Source organism: Aedes albopictus, chromosome 2, assembly GCF_035046485.1.
Source record: "Aedes albopictus strain Foshan chromosome 2, AalbF5, whole genome shotgun sequence".
Lineage (NCBI taxonomy): Eukaryota > Metazoa > Arthropoda > Insecta > Diptera > Culicidae > Aedes > Aedes albopictus.
Genome location: NC_085137.1, coordinates 110,031,129 through 110,054,333, shown reverse-complemented (window position 1 = coordinate 110,054,333; position 23,205 = coordinate 110,031,129). Strand labels below are relative to the sequence as shown.

Sequence of the window (23,205 nt, the reverse complement as noted above, 5' to 3'; positions counted from 1 at the left end):
TTGCGATTTGCTGCCTTCTGTACTAGCGGGTACAAGCACGGAAAAGTAATACGAGGCATCGAAATTGATCTTCCTAACGCCACTCAAACAAAACAATTATGAACAGTGAACGCATAAGCCAGGAGTAGCAATTGAATTTCCACAATGCTAATACACCATAGGAACTTTAGACATAGAATGATTGTTGCCAGTGAATGTGAACACGTATTTTCAAAATTTAAATGAAAAATCAATCAGTCAAATGGACTGAATATTGCTCGTTTCGGCCTAGTATGTTGTTGCACAATGTTTTTCGAAATCATTTTGGAAATTTCAATTCGAACGAACCAACCTAAACTAAATCAAAAGCCGGGAACATTTTAGCTACTTAACAAGATTGAATATTTTGCGAATGGTTTCCCCGAGGAAGGCAAGGCACCGTGTTTTACTTTTTCGTTTCTTTCTCGTTTGTTTCGTTTTTGCAAAAAAAAAAAAAGATAATCACCTTCTCAAGAGCAAAAAAAGTAGTTACTCTAGCAGACAGGAATCCAAAGCTACACGGCAATGGCATTGCCGTTGCTGTGTTGCATTGCATATGTCGCGGTGCCATAACCATCCGAAGAAGAAATCCAAGAGCGTTCCCAGCATAACAACATCTTGTCTCTCTCTATCTCTTTTCTTCAACAGATTGCACACTGGAGAGACTCCCTATCAGTGCACATATTGCGAGAAGAAATTCAGTAGAAGAGAGCGTTTAACGATTCACACAAGGTGAGCGTTTATTTGCTTTCTCATAATTTAATTTGCGTACTATACACTACTACCGATTCCCCCGTCTTGAGATTGCCTTTTTCCGATAAGAACGAAATAACGCATAATTGTAAACGGAACAAAGAAATTGGCAACCCAAGCGATTGAAACCCGTGTTTTTTGATAATTGGGAAAAATGCATGTGGCTCCGGCATCCGATGTCTGTGTCGCAGAATGACATATGGATTTGTAAACTCACCCTTTTTCATAGGAGAGGTTTTTCCTTTTTTTACTCCAAGGAGATGTAATGTAAATGGTCCTGGCAAAAAAGAAGTGAACAATCATTCAAGCAGAATTTGTGTTGCGTTAGGTAAAACGTTTAGGGAATCGTCTTATAGCGCTGAACTCTACTGTGCCTTATGTCACTTGGTCTTTGACAGATGCAGAAGATCCAAAGACGAGCCGGGTGAAGAAAGTTTGCTAGAAAGCTTTTTCATAGAATGTGTGCTTGAAACATTAATACGTGTCCCCTCTTTCTGTTTCTATCTCTCTGTTTAATTCTGTACAGAATACATACCGGAGAGACCCCTTATCGATGCACATATTGTGATAAGAAATTTACCAGAAAAGAGCGTTTAACGTATCACATAAGGTGAGCGCTTCATCTGTTTTCGCTTAAAAAGCAGAGCCTCCACCACCACCATTATACCCACAATTCACAGTTTTTGTTCTCATCTCTCGATTGATCGTAAGCCCATTTCTCACATTCGACCCTTTCGGACCATTCGTCGTCTGCTTTGATACTTGGAAGATGATACATAACAAGTGAATCAAAACACCTGGGGGCCAAGCGGCTGTTCCAGCTATCAAATGTGAAAAGACGTTCAAAATTTTAACCATCCATCATTGTCTGTTAACTTTCCGAAATAAAAAAAAAAGAAAAAAAAAACGATCGTTTCTAATATCGTCACGCACCTGTCTCGAAGCCGGACATTAATCTGGGTCTATCTATCTTTTTCTTTCTCTCATTCATTCCACGATTCCCCTTCGATCCAACAGATTACATACAGGAGAGACCCCTTATCAGTGTACCTATTGCGAGAAAAAGTTTACCCGCAAAGAGCATTTAACGAATCATGTCAGGTGAGCGTTCAACCAACAAATCATCATTACAAATACTATCCCCACAATTTTCTTTTCGTATTTTAAATCAATGTGTTTGTTGTAAATGCACTTTTGGCGCGTGAGTTCCCTCTGAACTCGTTGATCCGCTCCCTGGAGAATTGAGGGCGAAAGTGACCCCAAAGTGCAAGTTTTCGGTTACCGTTTACGATCTTCCTTTTCTAGACATAGACGATTCGTACCGTTCGATTTTGTACTGAACCTGTGTTGCTCGCGTTGTTTCGCATTTTGATCGATATCAAACTAAACGTGAACTAGGTATGACATTCGTATTTGGAAACTTGAAAGCTGGCATCTGAACGGACATCTTTCCCCTTCGAACGCTCCCTGGGGAAGAATTTTAGATAACATTCGGAGGGAGCTTGAAGCCCAGAAGCACATTTTAAAACAAACAGTTTGTTCGACCTCTGTTTGACAACGTAAACTTTCTCCCTTGACAGATTGCACACCGGAGAGACTCCCTATCAGTGCACTTATTGCGAGAAGAAATTCACTCGAAAAGAGCATTTAACCAACCACACAAGGTGAGCATTTGGTTTAGTTTCGTTCACCACAACAACCGCCGTATCTTAATGAATCAGTGTTCCAACGGTACTCCTAGGAACTAGATCTCCTTGTCCTTTGGTAATGGGAAAATTGTAGCCTGGTACTTAGAAGGTTTACTTTGTAATGTTTATTATCTTAGACATTTTCCGGTTTATTAGTTGTTCAAAATTTTGCTGGGTTTAGAAAATTTTCTCGCTACTAAACAACGCAATTAGAACCTTGGTCGTGGTGAATCCTCTGCTTAAAACGGCATCCCTATAGTAAATCCCCTTGAACCGGTGAAACGTTTGCCGGTTGCCTGGTATTCCGCGGGTCCATGTATCAATGGTACTCTCTCTTACTCAACAGATTGCACACTGGAGAGACCCCCTATCATTGCACCTACTGTGAGAAGAAATTTATGCGAAAAGAACACTTGAAAAATCACGTCAGGTGAGGCTCCAAAACCAACGCTTTGTCCCCTTCCTGCATCATATTTCATATTTTTTGTTATGATATTCATTCCATACATCCTACTATTCCTACAATAGTGTTACATTTTTTTTTTTGAGAACTTAAATAATGCAGCGACAGGATTTAATCGAACTTGCAAAATTCCTCCCTACACCGACAAGAATTGGTTTTGACCTTATTATGACGGTAGAATATTTACAAGGAACTTACTAACACCGACTTGTACACAGAAACGTTTGGGCTCGGACCACACTGACCGGACGAAGGATGTAGATCTAGACTTTTAGTGAATGTATCATATTAACAATGTGGTCCACTACCTACCTTTTCCCTGTGTCCACTTGGAGGGGTGCTTGGGAACGTCCTAAATCTGTACACCTTTGTGTCATTATCGATTTACGCGTTTGCAGCGGTCCATTACGTTTTGCACCATTAATACTTGTTCCCTTCTTTCTGTCTGTCTATTTTTTTCCCTCTCTGTTCGATACTGTGCGCAGATTACACACCGGAGAGACCCCTTATCGATGCACATATTGTGATAAGAAATTTACCAGAAAAGAGCGCTTGACGTATCATATAAGGTGAGCACTTGATCTGTTTTCTCCAAAAAAAGCAGTGCCTCCACCACTACACTTTCACACACCACTGATCACCCCCCGTTTGGTTCAAAATATCCTAAATAACCATTCTTTGGCAGTTGGATTATTCTAAAAAAAAGAAAAAAAAAACGAAAGAGTGGATCTTGTTGTTAATCTGATGCATTATTGGTCTTTAGTTTTGAGTGAACATGTAGTGTCGTAGTTGTAGTAGTATCCGTAGTTTTTATTCCCGTTTTCAATTCCTAGGTCATGGAACATTTCATATAATTTTGTTTTTCTTTGAAAAAAGTTTGCCCAATGGTTATTCTAACGTCATACTTCCTACACCAAATCCCTCCGTTTCCCTTGCACTGCTATTTCCTGTTTTCCCTTCGAAATCTGTCTATCTTTCTTTATATGTATATTGTAACAGATTGCATACTGGAGAAACTCCCTACCAGTGTACGTACTGCCAGAAGAAGTTTACGCGAAAAGAACATTTAACCAATCACACCAGGTGAGACTCTCTGAACTCATTCACTACTATCTGTCGCCCTCCGTGTTGTTCCGTGTTCCCGATCCAGATCCAATTCATTTTACAAACACTTCCCACGCAATTAGTTCCGTTCATCCATGACTTATCATTTGATCCAGTTAGAACAAATTTGATCCCGGCAATGAGCTAATGCGCGTTTTACCGTTTCTTGATTGCATATGGAATCTGATAAAAATGTATATTTTCAAATGTAGAAAACACCAGTATATCGATATACTTTGTACTTTTTGATTGTATGTAAATTAGCACGCATTTAAAGGTAAACTGGTGACAGAGTTCACAGCAATTAGCAGTTTCAATTTTGTAAATCTATAGTAGCGATGAGACTTCAACTACCGTGAATTACCATTAGAATTGAAGAAAAAGGGTATTTACCTAATACTTGTTACGATTTTGATCCAACGCAATTCAATGGAGATCCTCGGTAGTTTAACTCACGTATTGATAGCCGGTTAGATCCCGCTTCATGTCACTATCACTGTTCACATACACATCATCCTGGTCCTACTAATATAAAAACTAAGTTACCCTCAACTGCCTGTTTCCAACCAACAATACCAAAAAAAAAAAAACAAGCTCAAGTTCTAATCGTCTGTTGAAACGTTATTCTTGCAACCAGATTACACACTGGCGAAACTCCGTACCATTGCACTTACTGTACGAAGAAGTTTGCTCGCAAAGAGCATCTCACAAACCATCTCAGGTGAGAGTCCATTGCTATCTTATAAGTCAACCCCTGAGTCCTAACCTCTTCCATCATTTCCTTCCCAACATACAATCATTCTTCCTATTCATTGCAAAATGTATTGCTCTACCCTAAGAGCTCATTTGAATCCGATGAAACGGTTTCGACGTGGTTCGTTCTTACAGCCACCAAAACCAAACCATTTCCAAAGTGTCAAGTTCATCATACACACCTTTCTCACATACACACCATCATCCTCCCGTCACAGGAGTTGTTCGAAATTCTTCAGTATCATTCCTACCCTCTCATGAGTCTTGAACGACGTCTGTTCGGTACGAGACAATGCTAATCTCTTCCGTACGTTATTTTCGCAACTAGATTACACACTGGCGAGACGCCCTACCAATGCACGTACTGTTCGAAGAAGTTCACTCGCAAAGAACATCTCACAAACCACCTCAGGTGAGAGATTGCTGCTATTCTGTAAAAAAAACTCGGCACCCTTCAACCCCACCCAGCCCTAGTTTTAAACTGTCACTAAATGTGTGTTGTTTTTGCGCTATCCCACATGTCACCGTGTGCCAGGTGCGACGACCTCTTTTGAGGGCCGTCGACACACTGAGCCAAAAACACGCTCCACCTTTTTCTCTTCTGAAAATCAATGTCAATGTCTTTTTCCTTGATCTCTCGATCAAGGGATTGTGTCTGTTATGTCGATGTTTTTATTGCTGTGACCGAAATGATCTTTCAAAATTTTTCTAACTACACGAAACTTTCTTTTCCATACCAAACGCGCGCTCACCCCCGCAGATTGCACACCGGGGAAACTCCCTACCAGTGTAACTATTGCCAAAAGAAGTTCACCAGAAAAGAACACTTAACGAACCACGTCAGGTGAGAATCGTTTTCATTCAAACATCCACTCACCCAATCCTAAAACAAACGAAACTTAACCACCACCAAAGTACAATGCGCCACATTCGAAAGCAGTAGCTCGGTGAAAAATAAGACCCCGGGTGATTTCTTCAAGCTAGCCGTGTATTCACAAACTTTGCCTAGATGTTGTTCACTCCGATTACAATTTCTGAGCCGGGCATATTTTCCCCAATTTTCAAGAATATTAAACATTTAACTACTCTCAAGACCTTGCAAACTACAGTAAATGAATGATCCGGGGACTTATTTTTTTATTGAAGCTTCTTGCATTCTGCAACCAGAATAAAAAATAAAGTACAAATCAAAACTTCATCTGTTTCCGTAAATACATTTCAATGTTATGGTACAAAATAGCAAAGATCGTTCTTCTAAAATGTTCTCTGTGTATCTCTCTCTGTATGCTTGCCTTTTCCGCCTCTCAATTCAGATTACACACGGGCGAGACTCCTTATCAGTGCTCGTATTGCCAGAAGAAGTTTACCAGAAAAGAGCATTTGACGAATCATACCAGGTGAGGATGATGTGTTACTGCATTCTTTTAGTTTGTAAGGACCAACAAACAAAGAAAATCTCCCTCGAATTCGGTGTCCGTCTTTTCAACTAGCACCCAATCATCGTTAAAAAGAAAGTCCAATCAGAGTACGAGCCAGTGTAGGATAAACCAACAAACCATAGACCGGCAGCGAGTTTGCTATTTGTGTTCACTGAACTAGATCTGAGCACTTCAAATCTAAATACGAAGCAATAATGATAGATTCCATATGGAATCGTTCGAAATTAGCGTCACTAGAAAAGCAAAAATCAATTATCAAAAAGCCGGGTTCAATACAAAATTGTTTAGTACAAAGATCCTTACCTATCCACTATCCCCTAGAAAATCAAGGGGCAGATTCAGGATTATCATGTGGGCCAAACTGGAATCACATTCTGCTTCAGCCGGCCTACCGCCCAAGATCATCCTTAGTCTGCCCTTGTTGTCCACCGCCTTGTTAGAATTTAGAATCGTCCTGTATATATTACGCTAAAATTAACCTTCCTCTGTTGTTATTCGTTAACACCTGAATATATAAATATATATGAATCTTTCCCCTTTTATACACAGATTGCACACTGGAGAGACTCCTTATCATTGCACCTATTGCGAGAAGAAATTTATGAGAAAAGAGCATTTAACGAACCATGTCAGGTGAGAGGTTGAACCGATATCTAAAACAAAACAAAAAAGTTTTCCGTTGTCACAAGAGCACTAACACCTATTAAGTTAGTTGAAGAAAAACGAAAAAAAAACCAAGGAAATAATCCAAATGTACCAATTTGTAGGGGATCCCAGAAAATGGAAGCATGATTTTGAGAATTGTTATTTATAAATTTATCAAAGTCTGCTTGAAAGTTCCAAGAAAATTCAGTTCAAAGATTTGAAGCAAGACTTACTAGTTTGTCTGTATAAAAAGGTTAATAATGTTTTCGACTAGCACCTAGCATAAACTGGTTAATGATTGTGACAGACTGATCATACCAAATCATGAAACGAGAGACGTTACATGTCCAATGTACACCAAATATTAACTTGCCGAGTCGTTCTTTCATATTTTCTGGGATCCAAAACAAAACCAACACCGAAGCACTTCTACCCTACTTTCTATTTCCTTCCCAGTTATACTCTCGTTCCATTTTCCTGTTGTTTGAAATGTTTTAGTTTCTTTCTTGTTTTACTTTAGACTGAAGAAATGATATCCTATGTAAATACACTTAATATGCCTTTGTATTAGATGTATCAATACCGGTTGTTTATTTTTGTTTTACTACATTCCTGTATTTTAAAAGTTGTATGTGTCGATTGGAGGTTTCCCCGTTGAATTAGTTATTTACAGTTTCCAGTGTCGTTGAGTTTTCATTGATCGCTTAATATAGGTCAAAAAGCGTGATTCGAAATCTGGTTCAGGTCTACATTGTATATTTTTGTGGCATAGGGAAGCGGGACGGCAGGGCTTCTATTTTGAGTACGTTTCTGATATAATTTAGTAAATTTAGAACAAATTGCCTTTTTGCACGTGATGAGATGTGGACGAAAATTTAAGTTTAAAATTAGCGGAAAAGTGCCCAAAACAGTAGTCACTGCCAAAGTAGTTTGGCACTCTATTCGCATAGTTGTGGTCTCCGTAGAGTAAAATTAAAGGTGTATCTAATCATGATGCTAATGTTTTAGGAGCAGTTTTAGCAGCTGGAGTGCTTCCTAAATGATGCTGTACACTGTTTCGTATGACACTTCGAAGAAAGTAGTAGGTGATTTCCTGTACCAACGGCTCCTTGACACTTGGCTTCTGTTGTCAAATTTGGATGAATTAATATTTATGGTATTCAAAACAGCACTTTTTGTAGCCTCCATTAACTTTTTACATTTAAAGGCCTCTATTTTTGATATCTAAAATTAATTAAAAATAAAAGAGATATTTTAACTTATCTACTTGGCAGTTACAAAACTGTTGGATAACTCGTCCAGTACAAAGTAATTTTCAATGTAGGCAGTTTCCGGGCATTACATTTTATTAAAAAGGTCAAATTTATTTGGAGTATTCAGCAATTTTGAAACCCCTGAAAATCGTAATTTCAAGCTTCTAACATTTCTTCGTCCGTCAAATTTGATTTATATAGGCATTATCTAATTCCCGTCTAGTTAAGCACCAACCAATGGTATCAATAACTTATTTGGTATCAATAACTTATTTTTTTAATTAGCCTTCATATCGTGTAGAAAGAACTACAATTTTCTTAAAACAATAAGATTGAATAATTTTTCCCTCGAATTCTGTTTCCGTCTTGGCCATATCTTTTTCGGGCACAACCTGAATTCAATTCCCAGTACACCTTTTACGTAACACTATGATATAGTGCTTATAGTATAGGATGGTCAAAAACTATGACTTGACCGTTGTAGGTGTTTTTTGAAACGTCGGCCAAATTCTTTGCAATCTAAATTAAATCATGTGTTCAAAGGACCATTAAACAGAAAACTTTTAAATTGAGATGTATGTAGCTTTAGAATAACGACCAAATTATTTCAACTAATATATTTGCCCGCTAGATCATAATACGGCCATTACAGTGCAACGAAGAAATTGTTCTCTGTAGTTGTGAAATACAATAGACGTTCGGTCGGTACAAACGGTTTAACTGCAATGCTTTTTAGGGTAGAGCGGGGTAGGACTGGAAAGTGAAGCTAATTTTTCAAAGTACCTCTCAGTACTTTTTTTTCTATAGCATGTTATCTATCACCCGTAAACATAGAGGGGATCGAAATTCCCAAAAAGAATGATATATTTGACTAGACAAAAATATATTTTATGGTCATTTCGAACATGCTGCGGGCAAGATGAGCACTCCATAGTTGCAAGATGAGCACCAAATAGTTGCAGAGGATACGGAAACCTATATTCGGCACTACAGGTATTCTTCGATATAACGTACCCTCGATATAGCGTACCCTCGATATAGCGAATTCGATATAACGTACATTTTGCTTCGATATAACGTACAACATTGAAAATTTTTATTTTTTCCACGAATAAACCTTAGATAAACTACGAAATCACTCAAATCAATGTTTTGTTGCAGCATTAGCCTTGTTACCCAGATTTAGCGCAATTTTGGGAAAAATTTAGTGTACGTTATATCGAAGCAAAATGTACGTTATATCGAAGCACAAAAAACGAAATTACTTTTTCGTCAAAACTCAAGTTTTTCATTATTGGTTCTGTGAATTTCACCGAAATCATTATTTGGGATTAATTCCACGTCAAATACATCAATACTAGCATAAAAAATATTAAATTTTTCTCTGCTTCGATATAACGTACACTTCGATATAACGTACAAAGAGAAAACTTTTTTGTACGTTATATCGAAGAGTACCTGTATTAAGTGGATTACAATAATTTCATAATATTTTGTATATTCCTATCAGGGGTGCTTATCTTGCCCCACTATAGAAAAATAACCTCAATTAAACAAATTTTAATGTTTGTTTTTAGAAAATATTTTCTAATGTAAATTAAAATGCTTTGCAATAAGCTAGTAATGTTGGCTGATAACCAGAATTATGGTAAAACATTGATTCTGACATAAAAACCTTATTTTATTCTGATTTATTCTTTTGGGAAAATGTTAAAAATCCATGCTATTTACTTATTTAATGAGATTTTTCAATTCGTTCGTTATGAAGTACTTTTTATCAGGTTTACAAACAGGATGAACTTTATACTAACGGATTATGAAGTTGTTTGGACAAAATTCATCATAAAGGTAGTAAAACAGAGGGGTGCTCATCTTGATCCATCCTACCCTAACTTTAAGACCGCTAAGTGCAACAAATTTTCAGTTACTGCACTGTCAAATATCAAAATGGTGCGCCATGTTAGCCCAAATGAACAGTTGGATCACGTTCACGGTTATTCAATATCAATTGACAACTTGTTGACATCTGTCAGTCGTTGCAGTTATCGAATTTTATTCGCTAAGTGAAACGTAAACATGTTGCAGTTATCGAACGTCCACTGTACGATGTTTCGTATGCAGAAACTTCACGCAAACATTTGATTGCACCCTTCCTAGGCGAAGACAACATGTTGTTTACATTTTAATGACGGGAAATAAGTGATTTATTTGATTATTTAAACAGCTTTTGCTGCATTTGGCAACAGTGAAATCCAACTTTGAAGTGCCGCAGTGTTTTTGTGGGGTTTGAATTGAAGGTTGGTTCTACAATTGATTCTGGCGAAGTGATAATTGAACGGTGGTTAAGAACAATTCGTCTAGCTACTGTCTTGGTGCTGTTGCCTTCGTCGTACGCAAAACGAAAAACAAAATTCAACTCGTTGTTGGAGTGAAGTAGAAACGTTGAATTTCGCGTAATTGTTCCAGTACTGTAGTGGCTGGTTATTGATAGTCCACATATGACGATTTGGAAAGTACAGAAAGCTTTTTTCAAAGAGGCTCGCATTCCCTTAAAATAAAAATCATTTTAGACCTTTTTTCTTTGAATTTTTTGTCCTTTTGAGTCGTTTTGTCATTCGACTTTTTATCTCTAAACCGTACATGCATAAGCAGTAGGGTGGATGTAGTATAGTGAGAAGGTCAATTCTCCGTTTCTGCAATGACATGGTGCAAAAAGCGTGGGTATTATGATTCCCTACCTAATTTGATGCTGTTTGAGCAAAACTTTGGGCAACAGTGTTGTTGTTTTTTACGTTTCTTGCAACATAAACAACATACTTATCCAAAGTTTTGCTCAAACAGCATCAAATTAGGCAAAGAATAATAATACCCACGCTTTTGGTACCATTTTATTGCAGAAACGGAGAATTGACCTTCTCACCATACAAAAAATCAGCTTATTACTACAAATCTAGTACTACGCCGAACGTGCCCCATTGGACTCAATTGAAATTCAACATTTACTCAAATTATGATGAGAATACATTATTTTCCTTGAAATTTTAGCTTCCTTGCACCCTATTTCGCCATAGTGTACTAGCTATGGGTAACCCCATATGGAATGCATGTGAATAGTGCGGAACGGAACCGACATTTAAAAAAAATGTCCATAAGTACAGGGTGGACTAGTACAGGATTCCTATCATTAGCACACGCCGTACTAAATATAGTTTGGCTCCGTTCCTTTAAATTATGGAAACTACGTAATCATTTGCCATATTGGCCTAATTCGTCGGTCTATTTGTTATTTTTGTTGAAATAGTTTCCCTTAGGTATTGCCATAACTGGTACAGGTACTCTAATATAGATGCATTGGCCAGTTTTTTTAACTTGACCTTTGTGATCTGTCGTAGAACTCTTTATGTGACACCTCCTACAGTCATTACAATATCACTAGCATACAAAATACGTTACATTGTATTTCTCTTTTTTTATTTCACTTGAAAACAAACGACATTGGAAGCAAATTTAGTGACAATTCTGTTCCAAATTTTGATTTATTCTTCATTTTATATAAAAAACAACTGGTCCTACCCAATTTTGTTCATTCAGCTCAGTTCTCCTCACTTCCTTTTAGCAAAATGGATAACAATAATGAAAAATGGTCTGAATCCATCACAACCCATCCTTTCCCTCCTTCACAACCAAATGTTTCCCTGTTCTGGTAGTTTTCCCCGTCGTTTGATTTTTTTACACTAATAACCAGTATTCATTTTTTTTAATTTCCATTAATACTATTGCTGTTGTACAATTTTTGCGTATTATTTTCAACTTTCTCTCTCGTTTTCTCTCCCCTCTCGCCCGCCATGTACCAACCACTCTCGGAAAACAAACCAAAAACAAAACAAAAAATGCCCAAAAAAAATCTACCTCCTTGTATATTGTACATACAGATTGCACACCGGAGAAACTCCCTATCAGTGCACATATTGCGGGAAGAAATTCACCCGAAAAGAGCATTTAACCAATCACATCAGGTGAGGGAAAACGAATTTTTCTTATCATTTTCTACCTTTTGTTTTCGTATGTTTTTGTTTTTATTTTATTTAGTTCTATGGTTTATTAGTTTCTAGTATTTTCTACTGAAAGATTATCCTGTAATACTCATGTATTGAAAGAATAACGTATGTTAGAATTGTACCCGCAAGCAAAAAAGTGCAGGGACAAATTTAAGGTTTTGCCACGTTAAAGAACAGTGAAGTACTCGTGAAACTAATTTACATACAATGGTTCAGTTTTTGGTGTTTCAGTCAGTTTTTGCTCGAGAACAGAAATAAGTAAGCGTCTTCCGTTTGAATTGCCGTGTGTGTGTGAAGCTGAAGTTTTCGCCGAGACAGACCGGTTATTGTTTCTTTCTGTTCGTTACATTGCTACATTCTTATCCTACAGATTGCACACTGGAGAGTCTCCTTATCGGTGTGAGTACTGTAACAAGTCTTTCACCAGAAAAGAACACCTCAAGAATCATATCAGGTGAGGGTGGTTCATTAGTCACTCTTATATGCGAATCGTTTCTGTTCCGTTTCGTATTCACACACACCACTCACACTTCTCTTCTAATCAGTTTGTCTCGCTTGCTCACCAGTCACTTCATTGGAAACTAAATGATCAATTGGGCATAATTGATTGCTAGATCAACAAAAAATCACATTTCCCACCTTCGGGTTGATTGGGATTTGGTTCGAAAAATGCGTTACATTTTTTGGATGTGCAACGGCAGAGTTAAGAATCTCAGGTTTGCGTTGTATTGTGAGAGAAATGTTTTGTAAGGATCGGATGCAGTGTTTATAGAGGAGATGAGCTCAAACCTGACCATATTTGAAGAAATGTGCGTATTTTTCCAAACGAATCTTCGATCGATCTGTAGGCATTTATGTTTCTATGCATTGTGTTAACTGTGTTTTTCATTGTTCGATAATAACAACTAAGAAATTTGTAGCATTTCGTCAACGAATTATTCACCATTCAATCAATCATACGAACGTAAAAATTGACAAACATACACCATTTTGTTCTCCTTTAGTCGATAAATTGAACGAGCATCGCTTTCTCTAAACGAAACCTCAAATTTGTTTCTCAGTCATTGCTTGTGTCATTTTAACCCACACCGGTTTCCTATACCTCTATCATTTTTATGTTATCATTCCTCTCTTCTCCATAAACAAAAAAATGCATAATCGCTTGGTATAACTGTGTCAATTGACGTCCTACGCGTTGTTAGCTATTCGGGAACATTTTACTAATGGTAAATTTTTGATTTTCTTTTGTACGTAATAATCTGCTCTCTTGACGACGTGTAGGCTTCACACCGGTGATTCACCGCACAAATGCGAGTACTGCAACAAGACGTTCACTCGGAAGGAGCATCTGAACAATCACATGCGCCAGCACAGCGGAGACAATCCACACTGCTGCAATGTGTGCAACAAAACGTTCACCCGAAAGGAGCACCTGATTAATCACATGAGGTAGGTTCTAGTTTTTCTACTGTGGGTTTAGGGGAAGAAATCCAAATTTCTTTTGCGTGAGTTATCAAATGGCTCCAATGCTGGCTTAAGTCAGATTAGATTAAACCGATTGTTGAATGACAGGATATGAAATTCATCAAATAAAAACCTGCCGCTAGAATATAGGTACTCTGTAGCTCTCTGTAGATGATTCCACGAGCGCTGTTTTGCATTAATGTCACAAAGAATTTAATAAAAATATAATGCGAAGCACACTTTGCCCAAATCTGCTAGCAGGTGCAATGAGAAAAACGTTAATCAGAAACATTTGTTTTGTAAATTCCAGTCTGATTTGAACTTCCTCAATCCCAAGAACTTGGGATGTGAACATTGCATCAACCATTTGTTGCATTTGTTTAATTCAGATAATAAGTCAAAATCAGAAGCAAACATGCTTCCAAAATCATGTATATGTTGATATTTTTGCCATCATTCATATGGGCATAGGTAGCACGATTCGTTTGAAAAATAAAATAAGCTGTTAACTACTCCACTGTTTTGAGCATTGGTGAACCGTTCGTTTTTGGAAGAATATACGTTGTTAGAAACAAGAAATCTTTCCCACGTAGTTACGGACGGGCACGATTGAAATTCTCATTCATCTGCCGGGTTTTTGATTCAACAACTTTGTACAGGTAGAGAAATATCAAAAAGTTTGCAATTCGAAACTTGAAATCAAGTAGGGTATCGCGCCACTTGGGCGGTGGCTTCTACAGGGGATGGCCAAAATGTTTGGGATAGGCAACTTTTTTTCTCCCACAAAAAAATTCAACTTGCTATTACTTTTCATTGAGTGCATCAAAAAATCTGAAATTTTGACTGTTCATCAACCTGTTATATGTGCATCATTGGTACAAATTTGGGCTCGATTGAATAGTTTTTCACGAAGTTAGAACCGTTCGAGTAAAACACTATTTTTTAGACAACTCATTTTTGAGCTGTCATATCTCGGAAACCAGTGAACCGAATTGAATGAATTTTTTAACGTTTATCAACAATATATTGATACTTAATACAGCGTTATAAAATGTAATATATTTTCACGGCGAATTAAGTTATACCGGGTTGAAATTTTTAACCATATAGAGGAAAATAAGCCAAATTTACAATACCACACAAAAATTACTAAATGTGTTCTTCCTTTAAGCTAAATTGGCTTTAATATATCTGATTAACGATAACTTGAGAACAGAAGTGGAAAATCTTTGGACATCAACACTAAAATTTATTGACATTGACGTAAAAAAATTACATTTTTTCGAGAAAAATCCAAAAAGTGTCTATCCATGATAACTTTTTTCAACGTTCAAAAAGTATCTATGTTTTGATAGTTTGTGAAGCATTTGTATATTGTTAGTGTACGTTCAAATTTTTATTAAATTCGGTTCACTGGTTTCCGAGATATCTAAAAAATTCTGTTTGTCTAAAAAATAGTGTTTTACCCGAACAGCTCTAGCTTTGCGAAAGATTAATCGAGCCCAAATTTGTACCAATGATTCACATATAATAGGTTGACAAACAGTCAAAATTTGAGATTTTTTGATGCACTCTATGAAAAGTTATAGTATGTTGAACTTTTTTGTGAGAGAAAAAAAAGTTGCCTATCCCAAACATTTTGGCTATCCCCTGTATATTCGTCTGTTTTCCACTATAACTCAGTCAATTTTGAACCAATTGACTTGAAATGTTGCACACGGGTAGATACTATACCTATCTCACCACATTCCAAAAGTAGTGTCAATTGGATCAAATTTGACTGAGTTATAGTGGAAAACAGACGAATATAGAAGCCACCGCCCAAGTGGCGCGATTCCCTACGAAACACTGGGTCGTATGAATAAAAAGTAGTGAACTTTACTGCTTATAGTGTCTATTCAGAAGTAAAGTCTATCGAGTTCACTATAACTTCAGTAGGGTGGGACGGGGCAAGATGGGTCGCGGGGCAAGATGGGTCAGTGCCATTTTCGGGCGCATTACTCATGTTTTGATTATGTTAATAATTTTGTTAGATGACCAGCATGAATATACAAAAGTTTGGGGCATTGATTGATAAATTATTCCCCCTCATTGTAAATAAAAAATAAAATGGTTTTTAGCAATTTTTCTTAAGCGATACATTCCATATAATCTCCATATAAACGGCCGCGGGGCAAGATGGGTCACCTTCAATTTTGAACGTATTTTTGGAGCATTCAAAAGTTATTTATTTTTTATTACAAGACTATCCCATAAATGACTTTAATCAAGCGGAATGAACGCTCAAAATTATAACATAAAATTATGATAATTTATTTGTGAAAACATCGGTTTTCAAGTCGTCTTAAAACCACTGAATTCGTAAAGTTTTTTATATTCCAAATAAATTTATAAAATGTTTACTAGTAGCTCTTGTCTACTCAGTATGGATATGGAGCATATATGAATGCGGAACAAATCTTATATTTTGACGTTTTTCGTTGAGAAAATGTGAATTACTTAAAAGGTGACCCATCTTGCCCCGCACTTTTTTCACGGCGCAAAATCGATCACTTTTTAAAACTGCTTGTTTAACATCATATTTTGTATTTAATGAACTTTTTATCGACTTTTAGCATAGCTAACTAGTGTAATAAAGAGTAGCGGACAAATACAAACCAATACGATTTGTATTTACAAAGTTATGGTGATCCATCCTTAGGTGACCCATCTTGCCCCGCCCCACCCTATTTACTTCTTTTGGATATAGGCTTTTACTTCATGTGTGTAGTGCACAACTGTCACAACATAACATTTCCACGTAATGTTGAAGATACTTAATGCAAACTTGGTTTTAGGATAGAACTTACATGTTTTTCGGATGGTTATTCGGAAAGCAAGTTTAATCCAGAAGGAATCTGGGACATCCTTCTAGGGAAACAAAAGAAGAGGTTCTAAATCAAACAGATGTTTCCGTCCGGCAAGCTGCTCAAGAATTTCTCTACAAAACCCGTTGAGATTCGCTCTGGAACTAATTTAGAATGACTTCTCGCAGGATACCTTGCGTATCTTCCACGGATTTTTTAAGTCCTCCTTAAATTCGTACTGGAGATTCTTTTGAATTCCTACCGGTATTTTTCCAAGATTCCAGCATTAATTCTTTCCGCACACTTTTAACAGAATGCCGAGATCGACTGTGCGAATCTCGACTTAAGTTCATTTGCTAAAATCTCGGCTGAACGCTTGACGTTTGTTTTTTTTTATTATAGCGGCACCGTTGGGTGCTGCTATGAATAAACTGGACTTTTTGCTGATATCTCAGTTAAATTGCGATTGCTGAGCGCTCGGCTGTGCGAATCTCGGCAAAAGAATGAAAATTAGCCGAGCTCAACTGTGTGTGCGGGATTCCTCCTTAACATTTTCCAGGATTCCTGAATTCTGACCGAATTCGCCTGGAGTTTTTACGCCGATCTTGCCGGATTTCTTTCCAGTATCTTCTCCAGGATATTGCTACCAGAATCACTCACGAGATTTCTACCAGAGTTCCTCCTGCGTGCTCACCAAGATTTTGTTTTCGAAGAATTTATTTTTTTTCCCAGAATTTATCCCGAGATTTCTACAGAAATTTCTCCCAGGATATATGTCAGATGTTACTGTGCAATTTCTCTTGGAGTTTCTCCCGCGAAGTATCATTTTCTGTAATTCCTCCTGGAATTTAGTGGGCTTCGTGGCCGAGCCGTTAGCGGCGTCAGTCGTTTAGGTGTCTCGTAAGCCTCGGAGTGCGGGTTCGATTCCCGCTCCAGTCGGGGAAAACTTTTCGTCAAACGGAAAAATTCTTCACTGGGCCACTGGAGGTAATATGTGTTGTCCGTTGTCGAATGTTTGTAATGTTCAGTCTGTAGAGGCCGAAAGGTCGAAGACGGTGTAATTGTCTTTTTTAAATTTCCCCAGGATTCCTTCCTGTGATTTCCGAGGTATTTCTTCCAGAGTCTCTACACAAGTTGTTTCTCCTGAAGTTCATCCGAGGATTTCTGCAGAAGCTATTACGAGTTTTCTGTAGAAGTTACTCCTGTAATTTCTTCATGGAATTATCATGAGCTTTCATCTAGAGTTTCTCCCGGGGATACTCCTTAAAGGTTTTCGCAGGTTTCGCTTGAAATTTCATCTGAGATTTCTCTCGGGGTTTCTCCAGGAACTTCCCTTGAAAGATTCACTCAAGTGTTGGTCACGGGATGTCGGAATGTGTCATAGTTTTTAGGACTTTCTCTCAAGATTTCTTCCGAGCTCTAATATCTTTACAAAAGTTATTAGTTACTCCCGGAGTCTGTGCGGGATTTTCCAGGAATTTGTCTCGGATTTTTTCCTGGAAGAGCCTACGAAATTCCTTGTAAGAAATTCCCGCAGAAATATCGGACGGAATTTTGGTCACATCTCACAGATTTGACTATTGGGAAAATATCGAGACAAGCTAAGTCATTTCAGTAAAAAAATCTGGAAGTAATCTGGGATGGAAATGTTAGGGGAACTCCGGCAAGAACTCTGGAAACATTTGAGAGAAATTCCAGAAGCATCTACGGGAGAAAACTCGTGAGAAATTCCCAAGACAATCCTGAAAATTATTTGGGTAATATCCTTAGAAGAACTTCTGCAGAAGTCTCGTGAAAATACCTGGGTAATCTGTTAAAATGCTATCCCGAAAAACATACTAAGAGAAATCCATGAAAAAACTTTGAGATATTTTTTTTATGATCTCTAAAACAATACCGGGAAAACTTCTAGAAGAAATTGAGAGAGATACTTGCAGAAATCCTAGACGGTAATCCCAGGAATAGCCTACGAAATTTCTTGTACGAAATTCTCGGATAAATATCGGACGGAATCCTGGTCAGATCTCGCAAGAAACTCCAAAACTAGAAATTGGAAAAATAACTAGAGGAACTTTGAAAGAAGTTCCGAGAGAAACTGGGATATTTCAGAAAAAAAAAAACTACTGGGAGTAATTTAGGGTGGAAACGTTGGGGGAACTCCGGTAAGAAACATTTCGCTGGATCTACGGAAGAAATCCCGTGAGGAACTCGAAAAATATTCACGAAAATTATTTGGATAGTATCCCTAATAGAACTTTTGAAAAAGTCTCGTAAAAATCCCTAAAGAAACTGTTGGAAAGCTGTCCTGGAAAACCCATTAAGAGGAATCCCTGAAAGAACTCTGAGAGATTTTGTAGTATCTCTGGAAGGAATATCCGTAGAAACTCGGGCAACAATACCGGGAAAACCTCTAGAAGAAATACCGGGAGATACTTCTGCAGAAATCTCGTGAAAAACTCCGGCATAAAACCTAGAAGGGTATTCCCAGGAATAACTCTCAGAAATCCCGGAAGGAACACGAAAAATCCTTGAAGAAACTGGTAGAAAATACGGGAACACTCCTGAATGGATTCTTGTTAGAAACTTCTACTCCGGCAAGATCCAGGAAACTTTCCTAGATAAATTCAAGAAAAATTTTCGGGATAAATCACGGGAGTAATTCTGTAAAAAACTGCGTAATAATTTGAAGAAGGAATTGCAGTAGAATCCAGAGGAACGCATTCTAGATAGATTTCTAAGCAAATCCCTTAATTAATCTCTAAAGTACGTGTCAAACTCTGAAAGAGTTCTTGAGATTACAAGTTTTCTGTAAAGTTTACTAATACCTATCGGAATAGCCAAGCCGTTTATATTCTTAATTGATAATATAACATCAAACCACCAGTTGCAACCTCTGGGGCTAACTACTCAAAACTAGTAATAAGTACATACTACTTTTATTCATGCCGAACACTTTGTTTGTAGTACATACCTATGCGTCATTACATAAAAGAATAATAGTATTTTTGAAAATAATACCAAAGATTTGAAATTTCAAGTGCTCACAGGACATTTCCTCGAAATCATTGAAAAACAGATGCTCCGATCTGACTTAATGCCGACCAGTTGAGGTCGAAATTCGTACAGTAGACATAGCAATTATGGATCAGTGGCAAAAAGATGAGCCTAAATGAACTATGTTGGATGAATTGTCAAAAAAACGTTATAAGTTTATTAACCCTAAAAGGGATACCTTCATGGTCACAGTTTCGTCACCTCGCTGAGAGTGTTCCATCAGAGACGAGCTCTGAAAGGCGCCTGGGGTCCAATGGACCCCAGGTATCCCTTTTAGGGTTAAACAAAGGTATTTTTTAATGATTTAAAACTTCTTAAGGGACACAGGGTTTATGAAACTTTCGGTCAACATCAACTTATCAAGTATTCCATAAGACCACTAAACCATACTTCTCCCCCTCTCGTTCCGCAAAATCAGCCGATCGCACACCGGCGAGCGTCCGTTCCAGTGCGATGAGTGTGGCAAGTCATTCCCGCTCAAGGGCAATCTGCTGTTCCACCAGCGCAGCCACACCAAGGGGCAACCGATGGAGCGGCCGTTCCGCTGCGATATGTGCCCGAAGGACTTCATCTGCAAGGGACATCTGGTGTCCCATCAACGATCTCATACCGGCGAAAAGAATCACCACTGCCCGCAGTGCAGCAAGTCGTACGTCGAGCGTGGCAACATGCTGCGGCACATGAAGAAGACGCACCCGGACGCGGTGATACCGGTGCTACCGAAGTTGCCGCACATCAAGGTGGAACCCAAGTCCACCGGTGAGTACTGTGAGTGTTCCATTTTTTGTTATTATTTCGTTAGCTATAATTTACTCTAAGTTTGTTGGGTTTGTGAGGTTTTAGGTATAAGTTTGTTGAACTAACTAATCCTGTAACTGTCGTGTGTTTGTGATATGCGCTAACGTAGTCTTGTTTACTAATCTTTGGTTTAATTTAGGTTGCCTATTTGCTGTTCTCTATGAGCAATCAGTTAATAAAAACGTCCATGCACTTTGTTGCACATATCGAACTGCAATTACAGCAACACTGATTTGATGTAGATATTAACCAATTTTTGTTAAGTTTACCTTTAACTTATTTTGTTCTTTGTTTAACCATATAAGTTGCAATGAAGTAGAAAAATTAAAATATGGCATTTTAACAGATCCGAGGGAAGTTCTTCCAAAATCGTAGTGCAGTATTCCTATTTTTGCATGTTGTTAACAATCCGATTTTGGCGTCGCAACTATGCAGTTTATAAGCTAACCGAACAATGTCAGTCAAATTTTGCCCAAAATTAAACACTTTGGCTAAAAATACTCTTTGTTGAATAGAATTCTTCTGATTTAATAGTTAATGAACATGAAAGCAACATCAAAGTTTTTGCAAACTTCGTTTTTTGTGACTGATTGATGCGAACAAAAAGGCAGCATTAAAATTTGAGGCTATGGTAAAGCCGTTTCCTTGAAAGCTGTGATAAAACATTTAGCAAAATATATTGGCATTTACAATCGTTTACAATCGTTGCGAAAATATTTTATTATAGCTTTAACTACCTACTAATCTGGTAGCGGTTTCCGGTGTAAAATTATATGATACGTGATAGTTCCTTATCGATTAACGTCCTTGCTATTTACCAACAAAAACTGCATGCATGAATTATTTTGGAAGATCTCTCCCTCTCCGCGTGCTAACTTTTGGTTACAGTGTGTGCTTTTAAGTACTTTCTTAATGAAAATTCACCTGACAAATATATAACAAAAAACTCAAAATTCAATGACCATTGGTTCGGTTGAATGTGAATCGAAAAGTGACCATGATGGATGATATTTTTCTACTTTATTGTGCTGTTCTCCTACGGAACTCTTTGCCATGATTGAAACATCTGCCGGCTAAGAGTATGATCCGTTACACAATTTCCAAGTCTCTTCGTGTTGCTATTACAAAAACACTAGAAAACTAAATGATCGTTTCTATCTTTCTCGTTGCTCCCTTCCATTTCTCGGTTTGATGAACGAACAATACTCAATATGTAACGTTTAACAAAAATGCGAACTATTCCCTCCAAAAAACGAATGCAAACTGAATAAATACAGTATCTCAGCCAACGTCGGTGGTGACGTCCCCGGCTCAGGCCACGTCCACAATCACGTCGATCATCTCCAATACTCATCCATCGCAGCACCATCACATTCAACCGAAAATGGAACAGAAATCTCAGATACATCATCTTCCGATTCCCCATCAGCATCAGGCTCACCAGTTGCACCACCACATCTCGCCATCGATGCATCTGCCCCCACCAAACCCCCAACAGTTGGCAGCACTCGCCCTGCATCATCAGGTGGCCCAGCAACAACAGCAACAACAACAATCCTCACCCTCAACGGGCCGAGCACAGCCTTCTCCTCGTACATCACATCCGCCGCCGCAGCAGCAGCAGCCGCTTCCACAGCAACAGCAGCAGCCGGTGCCGCTCCAGGTCCCCCAGGTGCCACCGGGCCCCCCGGAAAACCAACAGCAGCCCCAACAGCCGCAGCAGCCGGGCCCGGGCCAAACTGGACCCCTGCCACCACCACACCATACGGTCCCGGTTACTATTATAACCCACGCTGGCACAATTAATCCGATGCCGGACGGTCTCAACAACCGGGTTGGCACGATCCAGATGCACCACCTGAACGCGGCCCAGGCCGAGGAACACACAGTGGTTTACTAAACCAACAACACCAACAGTGATCGGACCTAGTTACAGTAGAATTTGCATGCCCTCGTCTCACTCCACCAAAGACAAACCATGCGTTCAACTTCAAGAAGGAGGAAAACAAGTACAGATTTGCAATTAGTAGTTTTTAGATCAGAACAAACACATTATAGGAGGAACATTACTCGTAACCAGTAATAAACATAGAGGAAAACATGTATGCGACAGAAGAAGAAAAGTACTAAAAACAAGTATGTAATATATACAATTCTATATACACGAAAACAACAGAAAACAAACAATAACAAAAAAGATGGATAACATATTGGATCGGTATCAGATATCGATGAAAAACTAACTAAAAGTAATAAGTAAACATAAACAGTTGCAAAACAGCAGACACACAAAATAACGCTAATTTAGTGAAAGAGTAACAAAATTGGAAATATGCTAAAAGTGACGGATATATTATTAGTAGGGACAGCAAATCCAACAAAAAAAGCAAAAACTGACTGTTTATAACGTTCTTTTTTGTTCGATACGTGCAAACAGCAGCATCTGCAGTGCAGCTGCCAGTCGTGATAGTAAGTGAAACCCAACAGACACCGTTATAAAACAAAACAAAAAAAATCAGTGAATAAAAATAAAAACAAACACAAAACCCTTAGGTAAAGCTATTACAAGATGATCATAGAAATCAATACTTAAACAAATAAGCAAATTGTTGAAAATAGGTGAAATAAACAAATAGTAATTGATTTTACCCCGCAGTTGAATAAAGTAAAACAAGTTAATCAGAGAAGTGAATGCAGGAGGAAGGTTGCTGGACAAACTCAAGCGAAACACTACAACACACAAGTTTTCGGCACGGGAAATCACAAGAGATAGGATGCGCAAGTTCGATTCGAGCCTGAACTGAAGCAAAGGATGAACAACAACAAGAGTTGCGAACAAAGCAAAGCAACACTAAATGAATAGTACAAC

At 38.1% G+C, this 23,205-nt stretch overlaps 1 protein-coding gene across 50 annotated transcripts in view; it reads left to right on the top strand.

Moving 5' to 3' along the window:
• LOC109420654 (zinc finger protein 420) overlaps positions 1-22,994 on the top strand; it is a 63,977-nt gene extending 40,983 nt beyond the window's left edge. For 21 of the 50 annotated variants that reach the window (XM_062850232.1, XM_062850236.1, XM_062850234.1 and 18 more), the window contains 17 exons: positions 667-750; positions 1,298-1,381; positions 1,789-1,872; positions 2,352-2,435; positions 2,806-2,889; positions 3,408-3,491; positions 3,922-4,005; positions 4,664-4,747; positions 5,108-5,191; positions 5,540-5,623; positions 6,093-6,176; positions 6,768-6,851; positions 12,049-12,132; positions 12,545-12,628; positions 13,456-13,623; positions 19,957-20,306; positions 21,614-22,994. In XM_062850232.1, the coding sequence (XP_062706216.1) occupies positions 667-750; positions 1,298-1,381; positions 1,789-1,872; positions 2,352-2,435; positions 2,806-2,889; positions 3,408-3,491; positions 3,922-4,005; positions 4,664-4,747; positions 5,108-5,191; positions 5,540-5,623; positions 6,093-6,176; positions 6,768-6,851; positions 12,049-12,132; positions 12,545-12,628; positions 13,456-13,623; positions 19,957-20,306; positions 21,614-22,236 (2,317 nt within the window). In that variant the 3' untranslated portion in view covers positions 22,237-22,994. The remainder of the gene's footprint in view (positions 1-666; positions 751-1,297; positions 1,382-1,788; positions 1,873-2,351; positions 2,436-2,805; positions 2,890-3,407; positions 3,492-3,921; positions 4,006-4,663; positions 4,748-5,107; positions 5,192-5,539; positions 5,624-6,092; positions 6,177-6,767; positions 6,852-12,048; positions 12,133-12,544; positions 12,629-13,455; positions 13,624-19,956; positions 20,307-21,613) is intronic. The other 29 variants (XM_029852943.2, XM_062850219.1, XM_029852908.2 and 26 more) reach the window with 27 other exon arrangements.
• The last annotated feature ends 211 nt before the right edge of the window (positions 22,995-23,205 follow it).